The 26,291-nt window shown below is 37.8% G+C and overlaps 2 protein-coding genes across 3 annotated transcripts; one reads left to right on the top strand and one right to left on the bottom strand.

Moving 5' to 3' along the window:
• Positions 1-247: 247 nt before the first annotated feature.
• Positions 248-4,383, top strand: LOC126374322 (HEAT repeat-containing protein 3). Of its 2 annotated transcripts, XM_050020890.1 has the most exons (9): positions 248-671; positions 769-965; positions 1,100-1,351; positions 1,569-1,674; positions 1,773-2,291; positions 2,377-2,611; positions 2,853-3,120; positions 3,441-3,740; positions 4,149-4,383. In XM_050020890.1, the coding sequence occupies exons 2-9, from the start codon at positions 834-836 to the stop codon at positions 4,260-4,262; spliced, it is 1,926 nt and encodes a 641-aa protein (XP_049876847.1). In that variant the 5' UTR covers positions 248-671; positions 769-833; the 3' UTR covers positions 4,263-4,383. The 2 variants fall into 2 exon arrangements, with proteins under 2 accessions (XP_049876847.1, XP_049876856.1); XM_050020899.1 differs by lacking the exon at positions 248-671 and having other exon boundaries at positions 741-965.
• Positions 4,384-4,423: 40 nt separating this feature from the next.
• On the bottom strand, positions 4,424-26,073 carry LOC126374409 (uncharacterized). Its single transcript, XM_050021056.1, has 5 exons — positions 25,663-26,073; positions 9,574-9,707; positions 8,224-8,368; positions 6,319-6,478; positions 4,424-5,993 (listed from the first exon to the last, which is right to left on the bottom strand). Exons 1-5 carry the CDS (start codon positions 25,836-25,838, stop codon positions 5,139-5,141), a joined length of 1,470 nt encoding a protein of 489 aa, XP_049877013.1. The 5' UTR covers positions 25,839-26,073; the 3' UTR covers positions 4,424-5,138.
• Between the last annotated feature and the right edge of the window lie 218 nt (positions 26,074-26,291).

Genomic DNA, 26,291 nt, shown 5'->3' with positions numbered 1-26,291 from the left:
TATATGAATATCGCAAATGACGATAATTAAATGTACCGACTTATATATTTAAGGCAGTGAAAAGTTGCAGGTTTATTATGTTTTAGATAAACAATTATAATAGGTACGATTGATAACTTTTACGTCAAATAGATACCTACTAACGAGTCATGCGTGTACCTATGGGTGACCTATAGTATTACAGCAGCAGGTATTCTTCAAGGAAAGAAAAATCTTAGGTACATTACATGACAAAATAGCCTGTTATGCCCCACTGTTGGGTACTGGCCTTCCCTCAATCAACCGAATGGGGATACAGCATATTTCTCCACGCTACCTACTCCAGATCGGGTTGGTGGAAGTGTTTGGGTTAGTAGCTTGGGTCCAACGTTTCATCGTGCCTTTCACTGAATCATCTTTTTCAATGCATGCAATGTTCTAGCCAAACAAAAAAAAACTGTCTCACAAATGATTCGAACCCGGACCTCCAGATCATGAGCCCATCTCTCTAACCACTTGACCATGGAGGTTGTTGTATGGAGATCCTGAAAGTGTTGCCACAAGAAACATTATCTTAATACTGTAGAATATTTTGGTAACATAATGGCCAGGAGGTTCATGTATGTAGCTCTATCAAAGCTCTATGCATTAGAGAAGTTGGCAATAAACTGCATACTGACTGCATTATCGAGGTATGCATTATTTTTATAAACATTTTTCTTGAACGAGTTTCATGCTAAAGTTGAACGCATTCATAGTTATCATTTTGACATTGTTGACGTTCGCAAGGTTGTGCGACGAAACACGCGTGATTGAGAGGTTAAGTTTTCTTGGATTCTATTATTTTTCCGAAAATGGGAAAAATAAGGAAGCCACGGCCAAACAGAACTAAAAGGAATGTTGAGCCCGACGTTTCTGACGAAGAGGAGCAGATTCCTGTTGATTCTAAAGAAAATGCGATCCAGACAATATTGGACCAGCTGCAGGTTAGAATTTAGATGTTTTGAGTCATTATGCTTATAAATGCTTGATTTTATACCCTCTGTTTAGTAAACTGTGGCATTAAAATTGAGTCTAGTATACCTTGACAGTGAATTAAACTAGAATCATTTCATTTAAGGCAGCAAACGTGGAAGAAAAATATTGCGGGTTGCAAACGTTCGCGCTGATGATAGAAAGTCCAGATAACATAGAGGAGGTTCTCAGCCGGGGGGTAGTGAAGGTGGTGGCGCCGTTGTTACTGGACCCTGCGAGCTCTGTGAGGAATGCTGCCGCAGGAGCATTGAGGAACCTATCTACAGTGCGCCCTGAAGTATGTGACGCTATGATGGAGCAAGACGTTATGACTTCTTTAACTATGTTTTTCCACGAGGTATGCATTATTCACTACTTTATTGTTTAACAGAAAGAGTATACATTGTGTTCATATTGTGATATCTATAACTAGATTGTTAAAAACTATTTCTTATGGAATGTTGAATTATACAATTATAAATTGTATTATAAAAGAATAACATGATTTGCAGCAAATACTTTTTGAAAGATATTTATGGAAAGATGATATCAAAATGTGTTTGAATACATTCCAGCATGCAGAATCATGGACACCAGATCAAAGTTCAAAAACAAATCAAGATGATGTTGAAACTATCATCCAAATCATAAATTTACTGCTCAATTTATGTGAAAGCTCAGGTAATATTGATTTCTAATGATTTATTTTGTTTGAAAATAACTTTTTATTCTAGGAATTTGCAGGTTATACCTACATAATTTTTTATGTTTATTTGCAGAATTGGCCATCAAATATCTTGGGCAATCGAAAATTCTTGATATCTTACCCAGATACCTTGACATACCTACTTTTGGAGCAGAAATAGTCATTGCTGCTTTGCAATGTTTGTTTGTGGTCATTGAAGACAACCCTGTTGCTATGGAGAAGATCAAGACCAATTCTGAAAAACAACTGCAAGTGTTGCTTGCATTAGAGGACAGTGATCCTTCTGCTTTACTTATAAAAACTTTAGCTGCTGGGGTGATAATAAACACTTGTGGTGGCAACATTGCATCTCTACCAGTCACTGTTATACATCAAATAATTTCAATCTTAGCTGCTACACTTACCGTAGATCACAGGATGGTCTGCAATCAGTTAACAAGCAGTCTCCCATTAGCTGATGATGCAGGCAAGGTCGAAGCTCCTAAAGGAAAGGAAGCTCAAGTAATAGAAAGTCAAATAAAGTCAGTGTCACAAATGTTAGATGCACAACAATGTTCAATTGAAATTATTGCTAACATTTGTTCTTGTGATGGTATGTATTCGTAGACATGATTTTCCAGATGTTCTAGTTTCACTATTGACTTATTTGTAAACTAATAGGTATGTGAAATTTTCAGATAGTGACTCAGAAAATGGTGGAGATTCTTCAGATAGTGAGGAAATTGGCGACGATGATATCCCCAATGAGGCAGGACTGACAACACCTGCTGAGGACAGGCTTCCTCCGGAAGTACTGGAGGCTCTCATTTCAATGGAAATATTTGCTAAAGTATGGGCGAGAACACAATTGCCAGCTGAGAATGTCATGTTAATACTGAAGGAATATCATGGGTCAAAATCTATTCATAAAAAGTAAGTAAATATACAATTTTATTAACATCATTGAAAGAATTGTATCGCTTTTTGATTTTCAAAATATAATTTAATTATATCTACATTTAATGTGGACTTCATTTCACATAGCAAGGTGATTGCTATGCCAATGAGACATTTCTTTTCCATTATTAATTTATAAAACAATAAGAGTGAAATATACACTAATTTATACCTACCTTGAATGTTGTAGATAGCTAATTGTTTCTATTTATTACAGGCTGCATACCTTACAGTCTGGAGCTCTACTCTGTATAAACAACATGCTATCAACCCTCCCAATAGAAAACCTGGGCGGTGTCAATGGTGTTTACAAAATATGGGTTGATGCAGGAAAGTTAGTGTTCAAACAAAACTCGGATAATCTGATCCTTATGGAATCAGCCACCGCAGTGATGAGAGCAGCTCTAGATAAAATAAAGTTTAGGGAGAATGGTAACACTAGTGGACATGGATTGTTCAATGAGTTGGCTCTCACAGATATTGAGGTAAGCTGACCTTGACCTTACAATATTAGTTACCTTTAATTAGTGTATTGTAACTTAACTATTAAAAAGAAACAAAAAATCATCTAAAATTGAGAACATGCATAGTATCTACGCAAAATTGAGTTATAGCACAATTGAGTTAATATAATATAGCACAATTTAAAATCATTAGTCAAGTAAATGCATTTAATTATTAATTAACCACAAATTGTTTATTGTCACTACCATTTTTTGGGAAGAAATAATGCTAGGAACTCAAAAAAATAAATAAATTAACATTTTAACGCACCAAAAAGAAAAACCATTTATTTGTATTTCAGATAATGTTGGCGGGCATCCGAGACTGTCAAGTGCCAGAGATAAGATCAAACCTCATCCGCATGATTGGTATCATGGCACTATTGCTGGTGAACACTTTAAATGATACTACTTCAGAAGTAATATGCACTATAACAGAGTTTATTTTGGATCAAGCCCACAAGGAGAATGTAGTATGGGTCCTGGCAGAGGCTGTAGACACCATAGTTGATCTCTATTCTGAAGATGAAACAGACGGATTGGCTGCTAAAGTGAAATTAGTTGAGAAATTGACCGTCTTAGCGCCTTTACTGAAAAACAAGGTACAGATGCATTCCACTTTTATGGTATTATATTAGTTGTTTTTTCAATTTTTTAATGCTGGCTTTGAACACCCTGAGTCATGTCAGTCTCAAGTGCTTTTGAGTACCTCTTATCCCTTAGGATTGGACCAGACAATATGAACCAAAAGTCTTACATGATAGTGGCTCTGCCAACCAGCAATTCACTTGTCGTTGCCAAGGGAAATTACACCTTGTGAGCAAACATATAAGTTGTTAGACCTTCTACTATGTGACTGAAACTTGTATTTTTGATCTTATCAAAAATACACAACACATTTGTCAGTATTTAAACTGTCCTAAGGCCTGCCTTAATCTGATAAACATTGATTATGCCACTTTGCTGGAGCAATAGTCTATTATATCTCATGTGAGTTCATGTTATTTCAGGCAAGACAACAGAAAAAGCTTCCGAAAGAATATAAAGTACTAGTCTCCACAGCTACGTCGAATCTACCGAGATTTATTAAGTATAAGAAAGAAAGAATAAGTAAGTTAAAATAAATTAAAATCTATATGAAATGTAATAGGTTAATCGCTATCTTTTTATACAGGACTAATTATTTTTACACTCATGTATACTTAGTTAAGCCATCTTAATTTTATTAAAGTTATGACATAGTAATTTATGTAGTTTTATAATGTCCTGGGAAATGAGACAATAATGCACATAAAATAATTTATTATTCGTCAACAAATGATAATCTAGTATTCTATACCACGACACATAAATCCCAAAGAGAAAACATTACTGTATAAATAATTTATAGGAATCTTGTACGTTTACACACATAGGTGCTGTTCATCAACTAGCGCCAATGTATAAAGCGCCTATAGATGATAAAAAATAGTTCCCCTTGAAACAATAACGTATATGAGTGGTGATCGATTCATGATTAATTGATGAGCGTGATATAATAGTAAGATTGAAATCGTGTCGGTTGTAGGCACCTTATAATTGGTCTAATAAAATATTATGCTTCTATAAAGTCTACACGTGTAGCCTATGTTATCACAATAAAACAGAACACACCATCCACATTCTTAGACCCAATCTACCACGTCAAACATGCTATTATGGCCAAAAGTCGAAGCGAATCTTGTCTAAGTTCTATAACTATATTTACTAAAAAACATGAATAATATTACAAAAAATATATTAGTTTTGATTCTGTTGCCTAGATCAAAGGCACTTCCGTTATACTTAGTATCCATCATTGCAAATCCCTTCAAAGTTAAATGTAGCTTCCTACATTATTTGAGATCCAATACATAATTTCTACGACAATTTTGTTTGGTTACATCGTGAAACAATTAAATCTAAATCTAACTTTGTGGGACATCTTTACTTATAGTGATGTTTTAGTTTTGAGTACTTAGTTACATATGGACATTGCCATTAACAGGAGAACCTGAGTCACTGTAGTGACTTCTTCTAGGCTTTGGTATAGGATTTGGTGAAGCGATTTCGCTTTTGTCAAATTTTCGCTTAATATCCGATACAGACAAACGAGCCCCGGTAGACGAGAAGTCTTCTTCAAGAGCAGCATTCAGTTTATTGATCTCCGTTTCGAATTCTCTCCTTACTTTATCAATTTCAAGGAATTCTCTTTCAGTACTAGATACAGTGTCGATACTCTGCTTTCGTGACGTGTCTTCGTAAAGTTTGCAGATTACTTTTTGAGGTTCCTCGTTGCCATTAGCATCGATAGTGGTGTCTTTTTCGTTTAAGTTTATATCGTAGGTTACGTAAGCCGCATCCAAAGCATTCGTCAGGCTCTTGCTCCTTTTAGTTGTTAGTGCATGGAAATCTTCTAAATTGCCTCGACGAAGCTTGATATCGTCTTCGTTTACGCTGGAGTTTCTCCTGTACTTGACAATATCTATTTTAGGGAATGAGACTGAGTTTACGATCTTTTCTAAAAAGTCAACAGGGTTGGTGTTTTCAGCTGGGGCGACTGATTCTAGTGTTTTCCTGTCATCGTCTTTTTGTTCTTGCCTCGTGGCTACGGTTACTTCAGTTGCGACAGCTTCTGTACTAGGCACTTCAGCCACTGAGTCTTCCGTTGCTTTCTCTTTACCTTTAAGATCTTCGTCTTCAACAATTTTGAGTTCTATGTTTAAGTTCATATCTTCCATTTCTAAGTCACCTTCAGTTTTCTTTTCTTCTGTTATGCTTGTTTGTAGAATCGAGTTTTCACCGCTCGTTTGAAGGTCTGAGTTCTCACTAGTGATCTGTGAATTGGAAAATAACTCCGTGTTAATTTGTGAAAGTTATTTCAAATTCAGTAATTGAAACCCATCTGAATTAAACTTACGTCTTGTTCTAAAGACTTTGTTATAAAAAAAATATCATCATAATCTCTTCAGCATTACTTAAGTGAACGCTCAAGTGGCTTCACAGGGACTCGGTTTATCTTATACAATATTGCACAATAATGACTGGAAACATAAGATAAATTGTTAGAAATGGAGAGAAGTTCTCTCCACCCTTCCCGGCCTTCAGCAAAATGCCAGCAATCTGTGCGGCATGTCTTTAAGTAGAAGAAATAATTCTTACGGATATATCAGCGACACCCGGTGGCGGCGGCGGGGCACGCTTCTTCTTGCGTCGGGAGGCGCGCACCGGCGGCACTGGAGGCCCGTCCTCGAAGGGGTTACTACTCTCCACACTGAGACGCGACCCCGAGACCTCGCTGCGGGCCATGCGGGGCGTCATGCTGGCGACAGAAAGTATGAACATTGTATAAATCCGTGTCAACTAATTAGACAGGCCTCAAGGAGGTAATATGCATAGAATAGTTGGTTCTAGCAGTAGTGTAAATACATCACATTTTTATATATGAAAGTAGAGGGGTCATTAGAGATCATGGCTTTGCTTCGATCCTCCACATTCATGAACCGTTTCATAAGTGAAACATTATGTACATGAATAAAATCGAAACATTGCATCCTAACCTGTCAAGATAAAAGTTTTTTGTAGTATGAGTTAACGACAGACAAATTGTCGACTATAGCACCAACGGTGTATAATAACAGTATGATTGATTGAGAACAAAAGATAATGTAGATACCTACATAGCTCGTATAACGAGATATTTTTAGCTGCACTTTCGATATAATCTTTTGAAAATGACTTTATGTTCCCGATAAGAGTTATAAAGATGATATACATAAGCTGGACTAATGCATCGTGCGTGTAATCAGACAGGCGGATGTAACGAAAACAAATAAATGGACGAAACTGTAAATGAAATACCAAAGTGCTTTATTGCGCTAAGATAAACACAACAAATAGGACAAATAAATAAGAGGTACAATCGGTGGCCTTATTGATAAACAACAATTTCTTCCAGGCAACCTTGGGGTGAATGTTCTATGCTGCTTATTATCTTGGGTATAGGAACTATATATTTAACAAACTTGATATATTAGGTATTTAGACGATAGTCTAGTCCCTTGCCCAGGGATGCGAGTGAAGACCTCAACGGTTGCAGAGGCGGAGATGGGAGCCATCGGTACGTCGGAAGGGGCAAGTCACAGGGACTGTAACCTGGAACCTGACAGAGTGCAGCAGTAACTGTCAGTACTATTCAGATGTGGCGGACAGGAGTCCTAGTACGGGGTTGAAATAGTCTACTCTGGGCGCCATTCCTCTCGCGTCAGACAGAGTACTGCGGGCGGAAGGCAAGAGGGAAACCACTGCCTTATTTTCATTTTGACAAGAGCGTGGTCCACGATAGTGTGGTAATTTTGTCTCTACTGTTTATTTACTTTCTATATTACTGTAGGTGCTTCTAACGCAATGCTGCTTGAAGAGGATGGGCTTTTAAAACTAATATGAAAATGACATCCTTCTTGTAATACGTGTTATATTCGTTATGCAGCGCAAGTGTCGCGTCCATTATCTGCTAATCTCGAGTGCAGGAAGCAAGTCTTAGGCGTCGCTCTTATCATTTAGGTCCAGAATGTGGGTAGTTGTTCTGTTATATATACGTAGTGTCATTGGAGCCGAGGTTCATGTTTTCCGGAACTTGATCATAAATCTTGATTAATTTGTTTGTGTATTGCGCAGCGGCTGAGGTGGAACGCGCATTATAAGATTTTCTGCCATAAGTATATTTTTTAAGATGCAATTTATTTTGTTCACTCAAATAAAGGTTAGGTATTTAACAAATCGATTTCAAAAATACACAAATTTATCAATTTTGTGACTGAAAATATTCAAGTGCATTTGCCATAAGAAAATTCTAAAAGTTATTGTGGTTATGGTTAATTTATTATCTTTAGCTAATAATAGCTTAACAGCTTAGCCACAAACAAAATAGTAACTCTAGGTTTTAAACGATTTTCTTCTCTTCATCGCTTCCTGGGTCTATCTCTGCCTACGCACCGGGAGAAGTGGAAACTCAAAGAGGAGGCCTTCGAATCGAAATCAAAAGAAGGTACCTAAGTCAATATTCACCTTAAAGAGCTGACTTCATGCTGACTAGAGCTGCGCAGGCGCTCCTGGAACCGCGAGCGGGGGAGGGGGGTGACGGAGCCCCCATACACGTAGCGCTCAGGGGACCCTACTGTGCTTCTGGACCCAGCGGTCGAGGCCGACGAATCTGCAAACAAGTGGAAATGCCATTTAGAAGACGGTTTAAGTTGTCTCAGATCCCTTTGAAGGTGCCTTTAGTGTCAATCGGCTTTACCACAAAACTGTGTTCAGCACTTAGACTGAAGAGTTAGCAAAAGTGAACTCTATCTTGAAATAATTTCGGTGGTAGAGCCGAATACGTTTGAAAGTGATCGCATTTTCATTTTTCCTACAATTGTAGAGCACGAACCCGTCTTACCTATGATATTTTTATACTGTGCAAGGCTAGTCAAGTAAGGGAAACGTCCCCTCATAATTGATGATTTTGACCGGCTTGGCTGCCATTTGGGGCAAGGCCGTGGGTGTCGCGTTTACGATACGTTATACCTAGGACATCGAAATGATGTCACCAATTCCTATAAGGCAAATCTTATTCATTACACCAAATTGGAAATGTACCATTGAAGATCATTCGGGAAATTTAGATTAAGAAAATGAACGCTAGAGATTGGAAATACAATCGTAATTGTAGAATGATTAGCTATACTTCATCCTGAGCAACGCCAAATCCAAATCTCATGCTTACCGTGTTCCATCTTACCACGTGAGTGTGAGCGAGGTAGACAGTCATCGCGCATAGGTACTCCTTAGTGGCTTATGGCGTTTTATAAACTAAAAAATAATACCCAGAGAGGGTGAGGTGTTGCAGGCGATGGTCGCTCGGGTAAATAAAACCTCTTCGAGATGTTAAGTGGACTGTATTATATTAAAAGTGTATTATTTTATAAGATTTATGTCTGTAACAACCTGTTACGTGTGTTTATTAAATAAATGAATAATAAAAACTAGGAAATTATTTACACAATTAGGAAAAAAAGAAAAGACATGCCTCGTCGGCAAAGTCCGTGGCGTAAGTCCTGTAATATGGCCATAGCAAAATATATTACAGTAAAATTTATAATTAAGACTTTGATGTTGCCAACAGAGGTAAAACTAGCTCGGCGCCCGATACGAAATGGTGCGGGGCGGAGGGTTACCGGTGTATTAGCAGTATTTTTATTCTGCGGTGAAAGTTAACTCTTAAGTTTCCTCCAACATGCATGATGGACTATTTTATAGGCGATGGGCTGAGCGAGCACCAGGCGCTTCTTCACATCCATCTTAAGAAATCTTAAAACTCATTATGAATCACGGGTACATGATGTATGTAGGGTGTAGAATGGGAATACGTACATTGCAGGGCTCGTCGGAACACTATAGGACTGCTTTCACCGTCCGCATGATTGGTTTTATTATTGTCTTGGGGACTCTGCAGTGGCGGGGGTGGCTCTCTTTTCTTCCCCTTCTTCATGAACGAACGGAAGGCCCTGAAAACCAATGAAATTTTATGTAAACAAAACCACTCCTATAGGACGGTATTTCGGATAAACGCTTGTGTTAAACATAACATAGCATCAAGGTGCTTAATACAGCTCCCATAAAACAAAGGTTTATATACAAGTGGCGTAGATATTAAAACAGTATAAAATGTATTTTGTTAATTATGTATTCTAAGGTCAGTTTACCACGCTTTACTCCCTGTGATGTGACCGCATCTTCATAATTAATCTAAAAAACCTTATTTGGCAGTAATTGAACAGTTTCCTATCAGTAACTGGTGTGTATGTAACAAATCCAAGTCTGTGAAAACCATCAAAACAAGGGACGTACTCGTATGTAAACAATACCTAGGTATGATCATACCTGTTTTGCGTTCCATGATTTCTACTTAAAATAAACCTAACTATTTTATGTGCTCGGTCACGGGAACCTTAGAAGCTATTATAACATAGACACTTTCATCTACCGTTCGCAGTGCAGTCGTTCACATAAGTTTACGGCGTTTCTATTGCAGCTATTAATTTTATGTGTTTGTGTACCTACACATGTTCTAAACTACATCTAGTAAAGTTTTACAGCTTAGAACAGATTTGTTGGGTTCACAGCCGCTAAAACATTGACAAGGTCCAAAAATATGAATGACGTAGAGCTGTAAAACTCAGAAGGTTACTTCAAAATGATACCTACCTAATCTATAAGAATATCTCTACATACTTTACGTTCTGGGACGTTACCTACATGACTGGGACGAAAAGAAAATTTTCCGCACTGCATCGCACGATTCCAATAAGTAGGTTTTAACTCTGGTTAGTTGTTGCCCCATTTAATGTTGTTACCTATTTCCTGTTTCGGGGTTTTCCCGTAATCTCTACCTACTTACTTCATCATCATCATCATCACCAGCCCATTAATGTCCCCACTGCTGGGGCACGGGCCTTCCCTATGGATGGATAGGGAGATCGGGCCTTAAACCGCCACGCGGGCCCAATGCGGATTGGTGGTTATTAACGACTGCTAATGCAGCCGGGACCAACGGCTTAACGTGCCTTCCGAAGCACGGAGAAGCTCGAGATGAAAACATTTTTTTTTGTGGTCACCCATCCTATGACCGGCCTTTGCGAAAGTTGCTTAACTTCAACAATCGCAGACCGAGCGCGTTTACCGCTGCGCCACCGAGCTCCTCTTACTTATTTGTCTATTATTACATGATGCAAGTTCTTACGATGTCTAAATACTTAATGAGGGATTTTCCAGGCTACGTTCACCAAAAACAATATAGTAGGCGTTTTACAGCTTTAACGTGATAAGTACCTATTTTCTCATTACTCGGGTACATACTTATTCAAAAATACAACGTAATGGCAGAAGCAATTATATAAAAATAATCGTTGCTTGATATTTGGATCACATTGTGTATATAATTGTATTGCTCCTCTTTATTTTGATCAGAATAATAATGGGTAGAAGTTGTAATTGTGCTTGAGTGTAGTAAGGATCATCATTTGTACCCAAAAGCAAAGATAAAAGATGCATAATGTTAGAATGTTATACAAAGGAAAACCTTTACAGCGCCATCTATATTGTTCTTAAGGGATGCAGCCTGGAAAATCCCTCATTGCGAATGAAAAATCGTATCATTGTTATAACAGAGAGGTATGTGATCGATGGCAGGTATAAATTCGGCAATCGTACCTAACACGGTAGTGGGCAATCTCGCGACGGCTAACGGATGTCTGTAGGCGCAACACTGACAAAAGTAATGGAAGTTTAGTGCACTTGATTCCACTTGAGCGGTCACAATTGTGCCGTGACGACTGACGGACGGACGCCACTCATTGCATGCCTACCAACTTCTAATCTGATCCGTGTGGGCAAATTGTTTGACGATCTATCGATATTTTACTACCAACACTGTGTTGAATACTTTCATACTGTAACCCTTTCCTACAGATAAATACATAGGTAGGGCTTCTTGCCCCGTCCTTAATTGTTTCTCATCGCGTATTAAGCGTACATAGGGGTCTGGCGCACTCGCAAAGCCTGCATTTATGAAGTTAACTTTGCACAACCATATTTATGGAGATTTCCTTATGGTATTTTCATCATGTAGCCGCGGTAGGCCAGTTGGCAGAACGCGTGATCCTCATTGTGAGATCACAAGTTCGAATCCAGCATGGACCTACTAATGAATTTGAAATGAGTTCATGTTTGGATCATATATGATTATCACGTGTTCATGAAGGAAAGTATCGTGAAAAGACCCACATTCCCGATAAATGCGTTTCGGAAGTATGTGACTTTACTTAACCTGCATTAGGCTGGTTTATAGATACCCTTCCGTTGGAAGGTCAGATAGTCAGTCGCTTCTGCAAAAGACCGGCCCTATCAAATCTTCAGGTGAAAACGGGATCACGCTAGGGAGATTAATTGTTTTTTTTCCGAAGAAGGGTTACGAGGTTGTTGGTAGGGTTGGCAGAGGAAGACCTAGAAGGACGTACATTGACTGAATTGGGGATGTTCTTAAAAAAGGTTTAGTAGGATACGGTCTACTCGGAATCAGCGTGCGTGTATGAAACATTAATGAATGTGGAGGAAGCAAGAGACATGTCAGGATTGATACAAATTGAATTCCATAGTCTCTGTCTATCCAGGTGAGTAATAGGTGTGAGTTTAAGTATGTATCGATGTTTCGAGGTAACACTGGATTGTGCTGATAATACTGGATCATGTGAGCTGATACAGCCTACTGACCTATACTTCTATCCATTATTTGGCTGACCGTATGCCAATGTTTCATCTAATAGTCCATTTATAGCGATAGCGCTATTGAGCCTACATAATGGGTTTTTTATTGGCTTAACACCGGCAATTTGGAGATAAGATTGTCCTTCTATTAATCCGTCTATAGACTGGCTAGATTTACTTCGTTTGTAAACGAATTAGGGTTTGTTAGATAACGAAGAATGTTATTATATTCGCAATGTAGTGATTTTTGTTTTTATAGCATTTATCCGTGCTTAGGGAAACTCACAAAGAGAAAATTTAAATCGAAAAAATCTGACTCGGACGGATAGGAGGAGGACCCGGTGGTGTAAATGGTTACCTAACACGCTCGTCCCGGCTTGACAAGAGCTGCGGGTTCAAGTCTCGTCCGAATCAGATTTTTTTTTTCGATTTAAGTATTCTCTTCACAGTGTAGTGTTTTGGGTTCCGTAGCCAAATGGCAAAAACGGAACCCTTATGGATTTGTCATTTCTGTTTGCCCGTCCGTATGTCACAGCCACTTTTTTCCGAAACTATATAGCTATACTGTCGAAACTTGGTAAATAGATGTATTCTGTGAACCGCATTAACATTTTCACACAATAATATAAAAAAACAAAAAATTTTGGGGGATGCCCATACTTAGAACTGAAACTCAAAATTTCTTTTTCATCATAACCATACGTGTGGGGTATCTATGGATAGGTCATCAAAAATAGTATTGAGGTTTCTAATATATATTTTTTCTAAACTGAATAGTTTGCGCGAGAGTTTGTAATATGTCCCCCCCTGTAACTTCTAAAATAAGAGAAATGTAAAATACTTGGCCACTTTTTTCGGATCTAAATTAGTCTTGTCTTTACTGCGTAATGTTTTAGGGTAAGTACAGTGGTTCCTCTCCTTTGGCTACTCTGATGTGGTGGTAGCAACATCAGAGTTACGCTTCTGTCTCTAGCACTGTTTTGTAGATTTGTGTAATATCCATACAACACCCGTAAACGGTACTGATTACCACATTGACCGTCTGTAGGTGTCAGTTGACGTTATAGTATAAACAAATGACTGACATTAACTCGTGGGTCAGATAAACCAAGGTTTTGACTCTGGACTATCAATATTGCATGCAATTAACTGCATCTTTTATTGCGAACTGGTAATATAAACATGATAATTATACCTACTTATTTTACATCACTCGGGCAGAGATAAGTGCAAGTCGTCTGAAGATTAGGACCTACCTACTTGCAACTACTTAATCTTGTCTTGTGAACTCGTTTATTAAGATATCTTCGCCTTAGCGCGAAAACCTCTTAGCTAAGCGCCTTTTTGATGATCGTGTGATGTCTGTCGTGTTTTCTTCAACAAGACTTCGATTTTTCCCATTTATTTTAATTCTAGTTAAAACTGAAACTCTCATTTTTTGTATGGATTGCAAAAAATGATTTTGCCAAAGCGGCGTTTTCTTATAAGTAATTTCCGACTCTGCGCACCTCTATAGGGATACGGAAACAAGTTACTCATTATATTTCAGTTGTACTTGACTTGAAACCGCTTTTACATTATATCTTCAATGCAACTGTTTTCCTCCTAAAGTGATTACTAACATTGTATGAGGATAAATGAAGATACGTTGGTTATAATTTATAATATTTATATCTTGTAGGATGCGTTTTTTGTATACGTTGCATGTAATGCACGCCTGAGGGCATTCGTCAAGGTTGTGGCCTTCATCAGGTATGAAATAAAGGGTGTTAATTAGTTGGAAACGGTTCTAACTCGCCCACCATCACCGTGTGACCCACATACACACGGTATTTTATCAGAATTTCGCTAAACAGATGATTCAGCTTATCCTCCTTTATCTTTTGTTGAAGGCATTCTCAGAACAAATACACTTTATGCACGAACAAACATTATTAACACGTCGCGAAACAAAAATATAGATAATGAAGTCTTGTTGTTTGTATAGTGCTACTGATTAAGTGTAAATTGACCTAATTATCACAGGCACTTTGTTTGAAACCTAAACTTTCTTTAATGGTTGGTTCATCTTCTCTCCTTTGGGTTGCGAGGTCAGTAACTGACCTCATCAATCCTGGTTCCACGGTTACTGTTAAGCCGCCAAAGGTTGGCGTGGTTCATGAAACTATACTATACTTTGGGACAATCGGGTGATCCACGGAATAGAAGAAAGAGACCTCTTTCCTCCGTGTGTTTTTGTTTCTTTATTCCGTGGGGTCACTAATTTAAGAGCCACGATCTTGTCGGTGTAGCATTCTCCATTCTTGTCTATCAAAGACCAATTCCTTTAGCCCCTTATAAGACACGACTGTCGCCTTCTCTTTAATCTGTTCCATGTAAGCTCTTCTTGGTCTCTCCCTTCCTCTCTTTCCTTGTGGCTTCCCTTCTATGATGTTTAGTGATGTGATTCCGTGGGGTGATCAACCTGCATTGTCCTAACTGCATTAGGGACAACAAAATGATTGTGATATGTGTCCACTGAGAATCGATCTTGGAACCAGATCGAGAGACCAATGGTCTAACCTAGTCATTAATTGATTACGTTAAATAATGGAGACATAATTTTAAAGGTAATCGACAGTCAATAATGTTCTAATATTTCACAAGCACATTATGGTAGTCTGTTAGAAACATGTGTACTTCAAACATTCGGTGTCCCATTGTTTCGCAAACCAGCGATTTCGTATTCGCGTTTAATTTATGTACATACTTATTATAAGGACATTAATAAGTCATGTGGCTGGGAATGATATGCGGTCTATTGTGCCGAGGTGCGATCAGCTCGCTCTTGACTTATGAACTGCTTGTGAACTTTGCCCATACACACTCATTGCCTCAGTACAGGCAGCATCCAATGTTCCTCCGTATTATATTACCTCTATACCGCATTGTTTAATTACAACAAATTGTTTAGTGCGACATACAGTCGAAGGCCAGTAGTAAAGGCTTCATGAAGTGTACATAAACATTTGTTTGTTCACATTTCAGACGAGTTTCTTTATAAGCGTGAAATAAGGTAAGTCGGTACTAATAGGTAAGTTCAAATTCAAAAATATCTTTATTCAGTTGGTAAATTAGTTACACTTTGAATCGTCATTTTTTTAAATAACGAACGTACGTCTCATCCGCCTAAAACTACTGCAGCTTCTCACAACCCGTATAGCCGGGGAAAAGAAGCTGCAAGAAAAATCGCGGTACAGGGCCCTAGACGTTTGTTAAACAATTTAGTTATTTAGCTGTCTAATATCAGTTCCCAGGCGGTTAATAGTTTAATAACATGCATTCATATCTTGTAAATAGTGATTAACCTTATAATAACCTTTTTTTAGTAGGTATTAGGTACGTACCTACTACACTAAAACGACAAAAGTAGTGACTGTGCAGAAATAATACCAACGAACAGGTTATCATCCGACTCATTACATTGTGACGTGTTATCTGTTAACGATATTACCTACCTACCTACATTATCAGTGGCGGTCCTAGTAAAATATTTCGGTGGTGCGAGAAGTCTCAGTGGCGCCCCTCAAAATACAGTTTTTTTTTTAAGTAAGTAATTAAATCTTATAAAAATATCGTTTAACATTTGATGTGGCCGCAATCTAACCTGATGAAATTCACAGGTCAGGTGTGCCCAATCCAGTTACTCCCCTTTAGATCCGGGGCTGCCAGCCACGATGGTCCCGTCTTGGTTGATTTTAGCGCCCCCTCCTAAAACCCGCGAACTTTTGGCGCCCGGTGCGATCGCACCGCTAGCGCCGCCCTAGGGCCGACACTGTCCATTATGATATCAATTTTAAAGAATATTATAAAGTTTGACATCATCGCGTGGAAAACTTGACGGAAAAGCATTACTAGGTATATTTAAAATTTATTACAGTAACTTGTGGCAGAGCTGCTGGTTTTTAACCGGCATGGAGGTCTACCCATGTCATAGATCATCGAAATCTTAGAAATCCAATCATCACATAATCGAAATCTTCCTAGCAAACTTGTTTATGAAATAGTGCCTAGAACTGCTGTGTTTTAAAAAATTGTTACTCAGTATGTGTGAGGACGTACAATGCCCTCCCCAGCCATTTAAGAGAACTTCCTTTAAAACATTTCCGTATAAAGCTAAAGCTGCGGCTAAGAGAGAAGGTTTTTTATTCTTTGAACAAGTTATTGTATCCTAATAATGTTATGTAAATTTGGTGTAAATATAACTAGTTAATTTAGAGTAAGATTAGGTTAATAATATAATAATTACCTAATATTGTATGTCAGAATATGACTGAATGTGCTGAACCATAATATTTACTTCCTTCACTATGTATGACCACATTTACTACGATAAATTTCATAGAATAAAGAATAATGCTACGTATAGAATGGTCATTCTCCGCCCCGCACGAAAACGTAGTTGGAATGAGATTATTGTATGCCCGGGGTGTGCCTATGTATAATATTCAGAATTCGCGGAATGATAAGGTAGTGGTTACCCACTTGAGATATATGCCATAAACTGTAGAGTAAGTTTTGAGACTCCTCCCTCCTGTCATAGGCAAATAGGTAACAGTAGGTATCCATTATCGAAAAGAATTTAATATTGGAATTAATAAATATGATATTGTATGTATTCTTAGGTTAAGGTATATATGGTATGGGCCTTTGTTGCCTTAATTAAACAAATAAATAAAAAAAAAATATCGACATACCTATTTCATCTCGTTGGATGTAGAGTTCTATGAAAATATTGCTCTGAACTTCAGAGGACTTACATTCTCGATAGTCACATTCAGTGGTACCTGACTAGAAACCATGTTGAGGGTGAATGACTATCAATCTTTTTCCCTTTTTCATGTTTCGTGTGGGCTGCGAGTTGCCTGATCAATACATAACCCTCAACTTGAAACAACTTTCGATTTTTGCCAGACAAAGAAGCTACATACTTAGGTAGGTACGGTCACGAGTACTAATATGTATACACCTTGAAACCATGTCACATTAACTTTTTTGACAAATTAAACCGTAAGTCTCATTAAATGTCAAATACGATACTGCGACAGGGTTCTATTGTGGGTACATGTTATTGCTCATGGCTGTACTTATTTAACGCTACCATCGCAGACTTACCATAGGTACATCACCTATCTGCCTTCAATATTGAGATGAATGATTGCAATAACATACCTTTTTATGCTACAATTAAAACCAGAATATATTAAACGACTGTGTTTGTCCAAAATTATTTGTATAATTAAATAAATCCGTGATCCTGTAATGAAACATTTGGATGATTGCCAATGCGCGTGTGGCCGCACAACATTGTTTGATGCTAGTTCCGTGCTCAATCCGTTTCTTCACTTTATTTTGGTTTATTTTACTGTTCCATATTTTTGGATACATAGTGTATAATACACACACAGCGGCGAGTCACAGGGACGGTAACCTGGAACCTGACAGAGGGCAGCAGTAACTGTAAGTACTATGCAGAGGCGTTGGACAGGAGTACTAGTACTGCGGGCGGAAGACAAGAAGGAACCCACTGCCCCATTTTTTCCTAAAAAGTACCATGGAGAATGCTACACCGACAAGAGCTTGGCTTAAAATTTGTGATGAGTATATAATAATACAGTTATAATATTACTATTCTAGCCGAAACCATCTTACTGCAGGGTAAAGGCCTCTCCCCCTTTCTTCCATTCCTCCCAATCTTGGGCTCTCCAACTCGTCACAGCATAAAATATAAGGTAGAAGTAGATAGGGAGGAAATAACGTATGTCCATAAGTATATTTATCTAGGTCAAATAGTCTCTTTCCAGCTACGGCAAGATCAGGAAGTTGAAAGGCGATTTAGCACGCCTGAAGGAGGTATTGGCCTATGAAATATTTAATGAAGGGTAACCCCCACTGTCATTGAAACGTAAGCACATAGGCGCCAAGGGCCCCTGGCATGACTCAAGTAAGGACTACGTACTGTACGTAGTATTAGGTAAAGTTTTGGTTTTGATACTGAAGATAAAGGTATTATGGTTCTTTATTCAGTCCAGCTATTATGCCTTAAAATACAAGATACATTATTATTTGTTACAGGAAAATTGTTATAGGCATTTGAGTCATCTGTACCGAGAACTACTTAGTTGCTTGACTGAACCAAGGTTCTTTCCCTTAATTCATAATAAATAACCGCTTACAATGAAAAAAAAACCATAAAATTAATATCTAGGTACCCACGTGGGTAGTTTAAAAATCTCCATTAGCCTATATAAACGTTAATAGGGGAATGATTTATTATGAGTATTGCAATGATACTCAACGTTGCTTAGTAGTCAGTGTGGAAAGTAGTAAAGCATCGCGTAGACCTTATATGGACTCAAGTGTGTATGAAAATTAGACTAAATACACAAGAACGGACCGATTAATCACCAGGTGTGCTGAATTCCTTAAGTGGAGCATAATAACAGAAATTGCAAGCAACCGTAATATTCTTGTCGGTCAATAGCGCCACTTGGTAAGAAAGTAGGTTTCTTTTAATGCAAATGTTATTTTTATATGGCCCTAAAATGTCGAGGATGTAAATAAACGCAAGTAATGCGGGTGACACATTCACAAAGATCATTTCGGCGAAAAGGAACACTTTAGCTTTTCGAGATTATTCGCATTTTTAACCTGAATTTGCTATGAAGATAGAACTAATCATCGTGTGTGTAAAAGTACGACGACCAAGCCTACTCTACTCTACTGACAGCTTGAGGACTTTCAAAGAAATGTAAGTTGACGCTTAAGTACTACACAACATGGCTGGTAAGATACTCGCCCCTATTTCCTGGGACTTAAACACAACTGGCGAGGAGTGGACGTAACCTACACCTCTGCCTACCCCTGAGGGGATTCAGGCCTGATGATGTACGTATTTTACATAGAAACAGGGGGTTAAACTGGCCACATCGAAGAAATTCATCTAAGAAAGCAATATTGCTTTTTGACATTTGTTTGCATTGCGCACTTACTTTTATATGCGCAAATGTCAGATTGCAATATTGCTTTCTTAGATGAATTGCTTTGATGTGGCTACAATTTCGAATACCAGGTATGTAGGTAATCATTAGCCAGTCTTCCCCGCTCCGGCAACGGCGTCATGGTATCCGTTACACAAGACAATTCAACCACTTCGTAGTATGCCTAGTTACTCTGGATATACCTCCATACGTATTACTATGAATATTATCTCGGCTTTCTGTTAAACTAACGTCAAAAGTAGTGAACTGTATCGCAGAAGTTCGGTGAATAATTTGACTATAGACTATATAGTCGTCAGCTTATGTTATTATCTTAGCGAATATTCGCGCACTTTCGTTTATATTTAACAAAAAAACAATAACCGATCAATCAATCACATGATTGTAATTAACCTGTATTTCCATTGTTTCCAAAGATAATTCACGATAAAAACTTGATAAGTTTAAATATCGTCACTGGAAAGGCAAAATTACGTAAGCGCCAAAAGGCCATTTCGAGAAAAAGCCGTTTAAAGTTTCATTTTTTCGTTTTTGTATCATAACTTTTTACCCAATTATCCAATTTAGATGATGTCAAGGTAAGGTTACATTGTTTTTTAATTTTCTATGTCCAGCAATACATATTATAACTGTTGGATTGCTATTTTAGGATATAGTGGCGCTTACGTAAAAATGACTTCAGTTTACAGTAAAGCAAATTTACTTAACCGCCATCTGGTTAAAATATTATTTGGAAGCAAAATTACTTACCGCTCTTAAGACAATGCATACGAGAACGACAATATTTCTTTAAATATAGTAATACTGTAATGTTAGCGGAGTAAAAGTTACTGTAACGACTTTTACACATCTGCTCTCATTATGTAAAAATTGCCTAAAAAGTGATCGATTGATTATGTCAGTTCACCAAAAATTCTTTAAAGTAAGTTTTTGTAATATCTTACATGGGTAAAAAGACGTAAGAGACAAATAATTATTCTTAATACCTCCTTAAACTACTTATTACTTCAATTGATTTATAAAAAGGGCTATTAAAATACTGAAGTGCCAGAAATAAAGTTTCATAAAATATAAATAATAGCGTACAACCCGTTATCTGTTTGTAAAAGTTTCTTTTTAACACTTTCAAAGACAGAACGTATACGGACGTTCCGATTCCAAGGTGCCATACTACCTATTATGAACCACCAATGACCCATGGTCTCTGTCCGTGAAAGGGTTAAACGGTTTTATTTAGCTAAACCCGTACGGTATATTTGTATCAAAATTAGATATTGCAATTTAAGTACCTTCCTGTTGTCAGATTGATCTGAAATTTGGTACGCACCTTTAATTCCGATGTCAATACAATATAATAAAATCAATAACATTATAAATCTAAGATGGCCGCCGGTACATAATGGGGGATTACATATTTTTCCAAACCCCTCAATATGGGTATCAAATGAAATAGCTACACAAGTAGAATACTGTGATTATGTCAAAATTTAAAATCCAAGATGGCCGCCGTTCCAAAATAGCGGACTAGGTACATATTTTTCCACAACCCCCTCAATATGGGTATCAAAGATAGGACTACACTAGTAGAATACTGTCATTATGTCAAAATTTCAAATCCAAGATGGACGATATTACAAAATGACTGAAAGAAGGATGTTGCCCTTAATTTTGTCATTGTCATCCACCGTCCATAATATGCAGGGCAGCACAGTGGATCGCTGGGTGGGGTCGCTCCGCGAAGCCTGTGAAATCCCCAGGAGGCTTCTGAGCTTCTGGAAGGAGATAGGTTGGCTTACGTAGTCAACAATTACACGCATAATGGGCCACCTTAGAGTCTAAATGCGGAAAACAGAGCCCACTAACATAACATAACATATGCAGGGCAGCACAGTCGACCATGCAGTAGTATATTTGGGCTCAAAATTGTTTGAATTAGGACAAGCATACGTGGCTCTAAGTCGAGTCAAGTCTCTGGAAGGGTCAAGTCTTTTTAATTCCTCAATTATTCCCCTTATTGTTTTTAAGAGTATTTACCACGAAGTTTAATACACTTTTCCATTCGCTCGAACCAGGTGTTATTTAACATTTATTCCACTCCAAAGTAGAAGTGTTCAAAATGGCTGACTTGAAAGCGTTGGCCGCTTCTTCACCGCACTGGAACCTTTGACCGCGAAGAGTTTCTTTTTTAATTTTAGGAAATGTAAAGAAATCATTGGAGCTTAGGTCAGGACTGTATGGAGGATGGTCAAGAATTTCTACGTTTTCCTGCTTCAAATAATCGTTTGACGAGCGGTGTGTGAGCTTGCGTTGTCATGGTGCAGCATCCTGCACTCCTGCGCATCATCATGCGTCGCTTTGGGTTAGATTTTCGAAGTTCGGCGATGACTTGTGGTATACCAATCTGCATTAACCGTCCTACGATCTTCAAGTGCAATTGTCGCAACATGACCGATTTTCTCCACGAAGGTAGCCACCATCTTCTTTGAAGTGCTTCGAGAGCGAACAACTTTGACTCGTTTTGGAAGACCCAAACTGTGGATTGTTGTTTGGAATCAGGATAATAGCATAAATCCAAGATTCATCACCACTGATGATGTCGTACACGTGATTTGACTCTCCTCGGTTGAACCTCTGAAGAGTTTTCTTACACCATCTGACGCGGGCTACCTTATGATCGTCAGAAAATGCGGGATGCAACGGCAAACTAGTTTTCTCACACCAAGTGCCTCATTCAATATCGTTTAAATGGTTGTCCCTGAAATGCCTAATAACGCCTCTATTCTCGGTATGTCACATGACGATTTTTGAGGATTAGTTGTCTCACAGCAACGATAATTATCTTCAGTGAAGGCGGATGTCCACGCTCGAATTCTAAATACCAGCGTTCGATGGCTCGCAGACATGGCACTTCATCGTGGAATAGAGATTTTAACTGTTTGAAACACTGAAGTCGCAGTAGGCCTCTTCGAAAGTTATAGAAATTTTTTCTTTGTAAGATTCATTTTCGGACGTGACCTGACAGATTCAAACCAACGCTGTGACTAAACAATTGCATTAATCCTAATGTTTTCAATTGTTTTGATATTCGAAATTCCAACAAATTTGTATTTTGAGTTCTCAATTCAAAATTGGCGCTAAATATGCAAACGACAGAACTTAAAAAGTATAACAAAGTCGCTTTTTCTGTCCCTATATCCCTATGTACGCTTAAATCTTTAAAATTGCGCAACGGATTTTGATGCAATTTTCTTTAGTAGATAGAGTGATTCAAGAGGAAAGTTTATAGGTATGTATAATAACATCCAATAAATAGTGTAAAAATACTGTTATTTTTGAGGATTTTAATGTGATGTCGTAAATAATTTCATTTTTCCTCAGCATTGCATCCGAGCGAAGCCGGGTCGCTAATAAATTATAAAATCAATTCTAAAATAGTTTTACTTTTAGATCTATTGTTAAAAAATAACTTCCTGGGAAACTTACTGCTAGCCCACAAACTTGCTTAATAACAGCATAAAAATGCGAAGGCAAATTTACGTACACGCCTTACTTATTCTAAATACTGTAAGTCAAAATTACTTATACGCCATTCACTGCATAAACATGCTAAGACATTTTTTTCTTATACGCCTTACTTATTTTAAAAGCTGTAAATAAAAATGACTTATACATAGTCTATTTTTTATTTTCAGTAGTCCTAAATTACTAATAAAATGATACTTTTCAAACTATAGAATGCCAAATTTACTTAAAGTTAATATGTAGTTATTATATAGGACCACAATATTACTTATACACCAGTCACGAAAAAAACACCAAAATCTTGTCGTTTAAGAAACTGGAATTGAAAAAAGTCAACTATTTTCAAATTTACGTAAGCGCCAAAAAAGTGCTCGTATCGCAATGCTACCCAGACAGATCGACGCAGAATGAAACGCTGATTCCGAATATATAAAAAACCCAAAATACCTATTTTGGCGCTTACGTAATTTTGCCTTTCCAGTGACGATATATATCTACACGTTATACAATAAACGATTATGTGTTTTAGGAAATATGTAATTCGTTTTATGATAAAGACATACATGTTGACGAAGAGTTGAATAAAATATACGCGGAAATCTGTTCGTGAGATGAGAATCGATGTTGTTATTGTTACAAAAATAAACTTTTAATAACGTAACGTTCAGAAACATAGGATTAAAGTCGTATAATTTGTGACACATCGTTCACAGTAAGTAGATATAAACACAATGTTAGTTGTTGAGTGCTGTTTTAAGTATTACCCATTCGGGATTCTGTGTCTTATTCCTAAGACAATATTAGATCAAATATTATTGTCTACTGTGACTTCTTCATGCCCACTATGTGCGAGGATCTTTTCCAATAAGATTGGCTATATAAGCCACATGCGAGCACATGAACGTCGGAGTTGAAGCAGTCGCCGTAGCCGAAATCGGCTGGATCACATCATCATCACTTCTTTTGTGTGCCACTCAATTTTTATATTTTATATTTTTGTTTTGGCTTCACATTCTTACATTTCTAAGGAGGAACTAGGAGTTCCGTAAGAGGTTGAGAGTCTGGTAATCTGTTTCACAGGGTCACACCGAGTATAGCCACCAATCTCTCACAAAGGCACTACAGTATGTATCATTACCCTAGTTAATATTACATAATTTATGTTACCTTTGTGAAGAGAAAATAAAGATTTTTATTATTTTATTATTATAATTACTTCAATCCCATCAATCCTTGTATTAATTAATCTTTTGTTTGTATTTGGAAAAGTTTTCATTGGATCTAATTATCACGTAGTTGCGTCCTAGTTTCCCATTTCCCGACAGAGCGGCGAAGCAAACCGGTGTTTGATTTTTAACAAAAATGTATTTCTCTTTCTACACAATGTTAGTCATTATGTTCACGTTCACGCGGTTCACATTAATTTCTTCCGGAATAGACTAGAGTATTTGACAGTTTATAAAATCAAACTCTACCTTAATACTCTCCATATATTACGGCTAACCCAACTGCGGTGAAGCAAAAACAAGGATTATGGGTTTGACCGCTATGTATGTATAGGTGTTACCACCTAACTACTAAACCATCTCTTAGGAGGAATATTTTCTTGTTTCATACTTTTTAGAGCGCGCTTTTTCCGTAGTCGGGTTTTAGTTTTTAAACTTATATTTTTATTATGCGGCGAATGATCCACATAAGAACTTAAAAACTATGGACGTAGGACCCAAAATTGGACTTGAGTCAAAATGGAAGTAGGAACAGTGCCAAAGAAAAAGAAAGGAGTTTCTTCAAGTAAATTAACTATCCACGACGTGTTTTCAGTGTTTCGACTAGATTTGCATCATTTGCGTGACATTGAGCTGTTTACAATAAATTTTAATCACGTAGGTAAAATACTTAGCTAGTCGGATGACACGCACACACATGTTAAAGTAAACATAAAGTAGACAAGTGCAAAGTGACTTCAATCCTATTAATATCGCCTGACGACATTACATTACATAGACCCTACACTTTGATAACATTAGGTAAACACAACTTTTTATGCACAAACACAATACATACTAACCATAGGTATTTAGTTTTTGTGTCATGGATCATTTAGCAGCAAATCATTGTGGTCATAAACCTCAACGATTGCATTAATAAATTTTCTAAATTAACGAATAAGTATCCGGCTCGAAGGTTCGAATAATTATGTTACGAAGTTATGATTCATTCATAATACCTATAACTTTAGTTAGTATAAAATGGAGTGTTGTGTAAGTATGCGCGGGTATGGGTTCCTGTGTGTCTGCGGTAAACATAGATACAGCCGCAATACGGTACACTGTGATAAAATTACATTGAAAGTGCCGAGAAAGATATTTAAGCTGAAAATAGTAACCCGCTATGCCTATAATACTTACCTACCTACTCTACATTCTATGATATGCCGTATGACTACTATATTTTATTTAAATTACCTGCTTCAGATCGGAACATGAAACCATTAACAGAGTGCCGCACGCAGCGCATTAATGTGAAGAAATTTAAACAAATCGATTTGTAACAAGGTTATTTTTACGGCAACAATATTGACACTGGCTTGGTGGTTAAATAAACAAGTGAGAAAATACAGTCACGTGTGACTTACCACGAGTTTTTGAGATCCTTGATGCCGGAAAAATTGATGCTGTTAGACCGGCTGAGACGTCGGCCCACCGTCCAGAACCTGATCTTGTTATGGTTGTCATCCTCCCGGAAGGGGTTCAGGTGCTCAGGGTAGTCGTGGATGGAGATGGTCTTGCGTGGAGCCGTCGCAGTGGTCATGGTTGCGTATCCACACAACTTAAGAGTTTTACATAATAGGTGCACAGCACAGGCGTCGACTACTTGGTACTTTATCTGTTATCACACTGGTGAGTTATCACGGGTTGATAGCGTTGTATCGTTTTATCGCGGCGAGATAATTACGGTAGGTTTGTTTTTGGTGCGGCGCGGCGCGTCGCGGCGGTCGGCGGCGCGGACGGAGGCACACTACGTCGCGCGCCGGCCGCGCCTTGCGCCGCGCCGCGCGACTCCGCTGACGCTATCACGTCACTCCACCGCTACTCTTTCTGCTCAAACACTATCTTGTTTACAAATTAAAACATGAAGATATTACTCATGTATAACAATCTCACTGCACATACATTATAATTCGTGACTAGCCGTGATAACTTCAACAAACATGGATACAGAATTATGGGTTTAGAATCCTATTATTATCATCATTAATTTAAG

This window comes from Pectinophora gossypiella, chromosome 2 (assembly GCF_024362695.1).
Source record: "Pectinophora gossypiella chromosome 2, ilPecGoss1.1, whole genome shotgun sequence".
In the NCBI taxonomy this organism is placed as follows: domain Eukaryota; kingdom Metazoa; phylum Arthropoda; class Insecta; order Lepidoptera; family Gelechiidae; genus Pectinophora; species Pectinophora gossypiella.
The sequence above is the reverse complement of the archived record's forward strand: the minus strand, read 5'-3'. Positions and strand labels throughout refer to the sequence as shown.

Excerpts from the sequence above, each read along its gene's own strand:
- LOC126374409 (XM_050021056.1), bottom strand. The coding sequence starts at position 25,838 with ATGACCACTGCGACGGCTCCACGCAAGACCATCTCCATCCACGACTAC. Across the intron at positions 6,479-8,223 it reads CATGAAGTCAGCTCTTTAAG|CATGACGCCCCGCATGGCCC; the intron begins GTGAATATTGAC and ends TTCTGTCGCCAG. Across the intron at positions 5,994-6,318 it reads CGGGTGTCGCTGATATATCC|ATCACTAGTGAGAACTCAGA; the intron begins GTAAGAATTATT and ends TCCAATTCACAG.
- LOC126374322 (XM_050020890.1), top strand. The coding sequence starts at position 834 with ATGGGAAAAATAAGGAAGCCACGGCCAAACAGAACTAAAAGGAATGTT. Across the intron at positions 2,292-2,376 it reads TAACATTTGTTCTTGTGATG|ATAGTGACTCAGAAAATGGT; the intron begins GTATGTATTCGT and ends TGAAATTTTCAG. Across the intron at positions 3,741-4,148 it reads CGCCTTTACTGAAAAACAAG|GCAAGACAACAGAAAAAGCT; the intron begins GTACAGATGCAT and ends ATGTTATTTCAG.